We start from the raw sequence: 8,312 nt of genomic DNA on the forward strand, positions 1-8,312 counted from the left end.
AAAAAAAAATCCTGCACTCAGCAACTATAAGCATTCACAGCTCTCTGCAGGATTGGCTCCTCGTCTCCTCAGGAGTTTTTCTGTCCCTCAACTGTGAGCTGCTCGATTGCAGCATCTTTGCTCAGCAGAAAAGGGTGCACCACGAAAAAGTGGGTTACAAGCCAGCAGGACACAAGGTAATTATCACAGCGGCAAAAAAAGAGAAACGTAGTAGTAAAAAGAATGGAAAGAAACAAAAGACTGACTGAACATTTGTAAGTATAAGTGGGCTGTAGATTACAGTTTCTGCCAATTTGTCATAATCTCTGTCCATCAATCAATAACTGAAGCCTCATTCCCATGTGGTTGAGCTGGCAGTTTCCCAGTTTTGTCTCTGCTTTAGAGAAACAACCATTAACATCTTTAAAATGAGTTCATTTCAATGGATGCTTTATTGAATTCGCTGCTTTAAAACAGATACAGAGACCAGCAACTACAGTGCAGTAACTACATAAAGATGAGTTTTCGAAGGAATTTGTTATTAATAATCTGTAGAGCATTTAAGCAAGTCAGATAAAACTGTATGTTACACTCTTCAAAAAAAAAAAGAGGAAAGAGCAAACAAACCTGTGGTGGACATGGCTGCACGGCAGAGATGTGGAGGACTTGCGTTTCTCTGTGGAGCTAAGCAGGTTACTGGGTTGCAGTTGAAGAAGGAGTTCTGTGATCAGGGCAGCAGGTACAGTATTGGTCTGCTCAGTGTACATTTAGCAGGGGGCCCTCTGGTGGCTTCAATAAAAAAAACAATGCATGCACAATGGTGCAGCCATAGGGGGGGGTGAGGTGGGGTCAGTGACAGGGTGTGGACGAGAGGGAATTTTTGCCACATTAGTTAATAACGTTCAAATAAACAAGTTGCATAAGAACAAAAAACAAATAATTGACTACAAAATAGATTTAAAAAAATTAGATGATCATTTGTGATTTACCAAGTATCTTGTGTGGTCTCTGTGAACTTATAAGATCGATAGAGTTCCTCTAATCTGTCTGCACATTGTTTTTGGTATTGCCTGGAATTTTTCTTGCTTAAAGTTCTTGACATTTGTATTTTCACAGAAGTGTGAATGTGCATGCTGATAATGCACCACTGTGTGTCTACTGTGTGCAGTGCAGTGCAGTGCAGTGCAGTCAGCCTCCTCCTCCTCCTGCAGCTGCAGAGAGAAAATTAAAGCCTGCATTTGCAGCTTCTTCTTCTACAAAATCGGCCGAGCTCACTACAGCAAGAAGACCTGACACTGCACAGCACTGGACGGGGAGAGCTGTAAAATCAAGTGTAATGTGCATATTTCTTTCCTCCAACAGCTGCACAATGCAGCATAAATCATTCACACTCTCACTGCTGGTAGTTACCACTGCATGTGTAACTGAACCTTCTGCAGCGTCAGCAGGAGCAGGAGTGCAGCATAGTACACGGCTGTTTTCGCTTGTAATGGCAGAGAGAAAATACACAGTGATGCATTCAATTTTCACGATTTGCAAACATGATTTATTATCTTTGCTTCGATTTGGAAGTCACAAAGATGCAAACGATAACGACACCATTGCTAGTCTTAAAGTTGCCACACTATCTAGTAACACTTATTGGTGATAAAAGGAAATCACACAAAAAAAAGGGTTTTATAGTTTCATAGTAACATTTGTAAAAATGATGAAAGCTTCATGTGTTAATGGAAAGATTGTCCTCTGCTGTGCTCGTGGTATTTGCTGCCATCTAGTGGCATCAATCAGTGACGCTGTGGAAAGGAGGTAAAGTCCCTCCTGCAGAAAACACATTCACAAATATTAATAATAAACTTAATACTACTACTAGTAGAACTACTAAGAACAGTTATAATAATGAAATAAATGAAATGAAATAAAAAAATGAACATTTAAATGGTTTGTTGTCACTTCAGCTCAGCTCACACCTCTAACAGGAACATTCCTGGCCTGTTTTGTGGAAAGAAAAACAAAGAGACACATTAATACAAACCAACATAATGTTAGCAGCATATTTCATAAACCTTCTTCAGCTCTAAAAGAAAAGATTGTTACAAGCTTTGATACTATACCTGAATATAAACCCTTATAAATCCCATGATATATGCATGAAAAGCTGAGTCACAGCTTTCAAATTCAGGTTGTTAAAAGTGCACAGACCAGGCCATTTTCTAAATGTATGCAGGACATCACGTTGGTCAGTAGGTGTCATCACTGTGCTCTGGGTTGTTTGTCAGAGCGGTAGAAAGTGGTTGCAGGTGTTGTTAGAAGAGCAAACTGACACACCACACCCCACTATCTAAACACATTATTGCATTAGAAAGTACCTGCACGTACCGATTACACTCTTTTATACACGAAGCTCCAGGACTCTAATCTGTAAACCAGACAATGTTTCTTTAACTAAGCTCTAATAACCACACACGGTGGAAAGGCCCTGGAAATACGTTTCGGTGTGTCGTACTCGGTGTTCAAAGGTGTTCAAAGACTCCGTGTTCAATAGGATGGTACCAGAGGCGCAGCTTGTGAACAGGCAAGGCAGGCAGCTGCTTGGGGCCCCGAGCTGATAGGGGGCCCCGGACACTAGGAGCCTGAGGACTGTTTTTGCTGAAATGTGCAGTGACCAGCCGCATCCCCGTCCCCCTTAAACAACAATGGGCGATTTGCAATGACATCTCAGTAGGAAACCTCCCTAAAGGGGCCCCACCTCACTTTAACCTCTGTGAAGTTATTGATCTGCAAGTTGGAAAATGAAGAGGATTATTTGCATATCTATCATATTATTTGCATTACACATGTGTAATGCATATCTTTTTTACTCAGTTTATATTTTATTTTATTTTATATGTTTTTTTCAGTTATTTACAGTATTTTATTGTTCTATTGTTTTATAATGTGGATTCTTTACAGTTTAATATATTTTTTTGACTAAGTTTATATAGTTTTTTAAAAGCTATTCACATTTTTGTTCTTTACATTTATATTTTCACATACTTTTTAATTACAAGGTTTTTCCATGTTATTTCATTCATTTTGAAAAAAAACCTTTTTTTTTTTTTAACTCATACACTTTTCCTTGGTGTCAGATTATTTATAACATAAAGGTGATGAACACTGGTTGGAAGGGCCCCCTGGGAATTTTTGCTTAGGGCCCCTACAGACTCTAGAATCGCCTCTGGATGGTACGTGCCGTGTACCGCACTCATTTCCGAACAAATTGTGGACTGAGCACCTGCCGAATCTCTAAGTCTCACTGATGTCCGAACATTTAGATCACCAGTTAACAAATTAAAGCACTTAGAAAAAAATAGTTTGATACAGGGATCAGGGCAATGACCTTAATTGAAAGATATCTCAGAATCATTAGAGGAAAAAGGAGCATCACGCCTTTAGGCTGTGATGTGCTGGGTGTGGACTGTTTATGCTTATCACTCTTTAATACCATGACCTTTAATAACGTGACATGACAGTGGCGTCTTAGAGGTTGGCCGTGATCAAGTCTCTCAGGGTGCGACACTGACAATATTTGTTTGGGTGTGAGGACGACAAAAACACATTTGTACAAACTCAATGGCCCAGACTGCTGCCATATAAATAATGCAGTTACTTCTTGGTCATTCAAAAACAGGAAGTAAAACTTTTTCCTGGTAAAGCAACTGTAAGCATTAGTGATGAGCATTAACTATGGTTGAGAATCAAAATGACAGACCTCACAGAGCGCACAGATGTCAATGCAATGTTGACTGGAAAAGTTTCTGAAAAATGGACGGCACCAATGTCGGCTTCAAGCCGTAAGACTTGAACGTATGGACTGGAGTATGGAAACAGCCAAAGCAGACGATATTCCAGACAAACCTGGAACACTTTCTGGTGAACTTTCCCTCATTTTACAATGGAGAAAAATAATCAAAACTGCTTGTACAGGTTAAAGTGTTTAGTGTGCATTTGCACTTGAATAGCAACCCTGGCTCTCTTAGGCCAGGCTTGTGCTTTAGCTTTACCAGCCAACGTCCAACTCCATAAAAGCTGGTACAGGGCAACATTTTACTGACATCAGAACTAGGTTCACTCAAGGCCTCTACCTCAAGCTCCTTTCAAATGTGTGTATTGTAAATATGGTAAAATGAAAGGAGGCACCTCATGGTTTGCAACCCCTTTCTGAGATGTGGCTTGTGCAGACTGCTGCTACTCAACAGCAGGATTTACAAGAACCTTCTACTAAATCAGATTTTCCACGATTGCACCTTTAATGTCCCTTTGAACACATTACATATGCACAGGTCTGTCAATACAATACATAACAAGTCATCATTACGATATGAATCAACTTTTTCCAAATCGGGACAGTCAGTTTGTCTCCATATGCTTTGAATCATAACTAGTGATTGCATTGGCTCAGAAAAAAAAAAGATTCTGGATCATCCCGCAACATTCAATACATAATGGATGAAGGTATGATTGAATGTATGAACACAGGTTCCTTGAATGTGTGGGTGGTCCTGGCGAGTGGCTGTTTTTAAAGACCCATAAAAACAATGAAAAAAAAACCTCCAGTCTAACTTAACTTAACTTAACTAACAAGTGGCTGTGAGTAAAACAGCAGAGAAAAAAACATCTTAATGTGTGAAAAGGTGTACAGGGTAGCCTTTTCTTACTTATGTCCTGATCCTACCACCACAACAAATAAAATTTCAGTTTCAGCAGCAAATCTGCAGAGCAAGAGAACACGCCAGTGTCGGAGTGAAGAAGTTCTCTGGTGAAGAGTATTGATTTTAAAGACCTGGCTGGTGATTGGCCCTCTCAGAACCCTGCGAAACAGTCCTAGAGCCGGTGCATTCACATTCTGCCACAGCTTGCGAGCCCAGCCACATGCCAACTGTAACCGAAAGCTTCTGGTGCAACAACTTTGTCACCATTCTTTGGAATCAGGTCATCGTCCGGGTTGCCGTTGTAGTTGCCACAGAGGCCGCAAACGGCTCCCATGTAGTTGCTTGGCAACTTCACAAACACAACACTATGCCAGTCGAAGGAGACTCGGAGGCCAAAGTCTGTGGTGACAACAGCACTGGAGCCCTGATTATACGCAGATATCTTCCCTCCTGCCAGGTCGATGGGCATGTCGACCATCTTTTTATTCACCTGGAGGGGAATATATTATGCCATTTATAAACAGAGAAGAGAACTATCGGTGTTTATGAATTAAATCTTGTGCAGTTCCTACCGTGATCATGCCCGTGTGTGCCGTCGCAATTACAATGCTGAAGGAATACACCTTGATCTCTACTGACTTGGTGTAGGAAACCGCTTTGCTGCCACGGTGATCGTCCTCCACAAATATTTCGAAAGGCACCAAATCCGGGTTCTTGGAGCAGAGTGCAACAAGTTGGTACACACATGTGCCCTGGAAGTCAAACCTCTTCTTGTCAAAGGTTGTGTAGTGTGGGTCTCCTGAGGCCTTGCATGTGCCGTATGAGACTGATTCACATGTTCTTATGCCATCAGTCACCTGGCACAGTGTTCCTGCCCCACAGCTTTTATCCTGGCAGTCTACTTGTCTTTTTCCAGGGATGCATTTACACCAGCTCCGGCAGCCCTGATCAGCCCAGAAGGACTCCCCAGCAGGGACATATCGTCCTTCATAGGTGCAGCCACACTGATCAGCAGGTACACACTGATCTCCACTCAAAACAAAGCCTGCATTGCAGGTGCAGGTCTCCACACATGGGCGTTTGCATTTGGAGGAAGCAATAGGATCAGAACAAGTGACAGGACAGGCATTGCCACAGAGCTCATAGTGACTGTTGGCTGGACATTTGGGAGCTTTAGGGGTGTAAAGAAGAATATTGTGTGATAAATGATCGTAATATATCAATATCAATCAATATAAATGTGCTACTTTTATGATATATTATTTACTTACGGCATTCTGCCACCAATCTCCAGTCTTGAACCTGAATCCCAGCAACCTGGCAGGCATCAGCATATGTCTCCAATGCCTGACAAAGGAAATGACGATTGCCACCTCCCATGCAAACATCATATTTGCAGTTCTCCAGGTATGTTTGTGGGTCAATAATGGAATGGCATTTGCTAAATGGCCCATTTTTTACAAGTGTGATAACCCCACAGAACGAGCTACCCTCCCAATTCTTTATCAAGTTGCTTTCACACTTTTCACACCCACCCACACAGTCATCTCTGCACAGAGCGTCTTTCACCAGCCCCGGCACCTTCCAGCTGCTACCAAAGGCCACAGCCCCACGTGCCTGTGTGCCAGAGGGCGTGGTGAAATCATCACTGGGGTTGCCATTGAAGTTGCCACAGAGACCACAGGTCTTACCAGCGAAACTGCCGGACAGAGTGACAATGAGCCGGTGGTTCCAGTCATAACGAACAGTCAGGCCAAAATCAGTCTCAATGAGCACAAAGCGACCACTGTGACTCATAACAAGTTTGTTGTCGTTCAAGATTACAGGCAAATTCCACACAATGTTGTCAACCTGCACAAAGGAAAATACATCACAAAGGTACGGAATCAATAAATTATCAATGATGCATTTTAATGCTCCATGCAAAGAAATACAATAAAAAAATAGAATTACATTAATATGTAACAATATTAATTTTGGAAAAGAGGAAAAGAGTCTTACCCTCACACGACCTGCCTCAGACCGAGCTACTGTGATGGACACGTCATACACCTTCACTGTGACCAGGGCCACATAAGACACCCTGAGGTTTCCCCTATTCTCATTCTGGGCAAGGACCTCAAAGGCTGGGAAATCATTCTTTCCACAGTTTTTGGCAATAACATAAGTGCAGGTACCCATGAAGTTGAAGCGTTGTCCGTCAAAGGTACGGTAGTGAGGATCTCCCGTAGCCCAGCAGGTGCCAGGCAAATCGCTTCTCACTAAAAGTACAACAGAATAGAAATATATGGAGTTAATCTGTATTGTAAAATGCTGTTTCTCACATTTTTTTTTATTTTATATTACAATCAACAAGTGTAGTGTGTGCTTCTTACCTGGCTGTACACATTGTGCCGGAGCACCATAACCATTCCTGTTCATGAATCCTATGCTGTAAACAGCAAAGCGGGAGTCGGAGCTGGACACGACATGTCTAATTTTGCCAGGGGTTTGTTTGTAAGAAATCTGGGCCCATGAAAAATCTGTCCCTGCAACCTTTGCCCACTGGACATTAGGAGGCAAGCTTGTACCATCAAGACTCAGCTCTGCCAAAGCACTAGTCTGCGCCACAAACAGGGCTTTTTTGTCAAACCCTCCGAGAGCCTCTAGTGAGTAAGAGGTGCAAAAACGGTCCGTGGGCATGATGGTCATCAAGAAAGGGTCAAAGAATTTGAACCACCCTAATGTTATGCCATTGAAGAACATGAGGACCTGAATGCCTTTATCAGCCTGAATGAACACCGTCTCTTTGATAGACTTGATAGTCACGGTCTGCCCTCTGATCATATCGATCACCTGATTTTGGTTGCCATTTCGGACGGTAACATGGGTGGGCTGGGAAGCCTGGATAATAACACTATCATATTTGTTCTGGAGTTTCAGGGGAGGGACAATGAAGGTGGATCCCCAGCTGCTGACAGGCAGTAGCTGCTCGTTAACATGGTCACATCTTGAGAAGACCTGGGCGCAACTGTGACCTGTGAAAACAGCAACAGGGTACTGGGAGGACACCCTGCTGCCAGAGAGGTCATACATGCTCTGGAGTTGGACACTCTCATATGGCTGGAGATCTATTACCATTTGACAGCCCTTCTTATAGATATGATGGTTGAACGAGATTGACTCTTGTGGAAAAATTTCAATTCTGTTTGTTTGTTTTCCATTCGTCACAGAGAACTCCTTAAATGCGCCACATATGGGTTTACCAGGGGTGAAGATAAAGTATTCATTACCCCATTCAGTGGTGGGATACACTAAAGAGGTGTCAGACGTGTATGACTTATAGTTGAAGGAAGTCACAGCCACATCTGCTGAAGCTTCAATGCGCACCGAGTTGGGAGACTTCACAGAGCCGTACATCTCAACTTGGATCGGGAGATATACAGTGACCCCTTGTCCAGCATTAAGAGTTTCTACTTTTCTGAAGTTTAAGGGAGGCACAGACACTGTCACTTTAGTATTGGCCTCAACAGCAGTGATAGAGACACGATGATTAGGGGCTGTATGATCTTTAATCCAATTCTGCATGAATGACAGGACAAACTCCCTGCCTACGAATCCAGCAGACGATGGACCTGACAGATGGAGCCGGGAGTAGAGAGACAG

The 8,312-nt window shown here is 42.6% G+C and overlaps 1 protein-coding gene across 1 annotated transcript; it reads right to left on the minus strand.

The window, feature by feature from the left end:
- Positions 1–4,289: 4,289 nt before the first annotated feature.
- Positions 4,290–6,975, minus strand: LOC310933493 (IgGFc-binding protein-like). The gene is made up of 4 exons (XM_083896998.1): positions 6,669–6,975; positions 5,939–6,518; positions 5,240–5,838; positions 4,290–5,157 (listed from the first exon to the last, which is right to left on the minus strand). The coding sequence occupies exons 1-4, from the start codon at positions 6,846–6,848 to the stop codon at positions 4,855–4,857; spliced, it is 1,662 nt and encodes a 553-aa protein (XP_083753124.1). The 5' UTR covers positions 6,849–6,975; the 3' UTR covers positions 4,290–4,854.
- Positions 6,976–8,312: the final 1,337 nt, after the last annotated feature.

This window comes from Microchirus variegatus (assembly GCF_963457635.1).
Source record: "Microchirus variegatus genome assembly, chromosome: 1".
Taxonomy (NCBI): Eukaryota; Metazoa; Chordata; class Actinopteri; order Pleuronectiformes; family Soleidae; genus Microchirus; species Microchirus variegatus.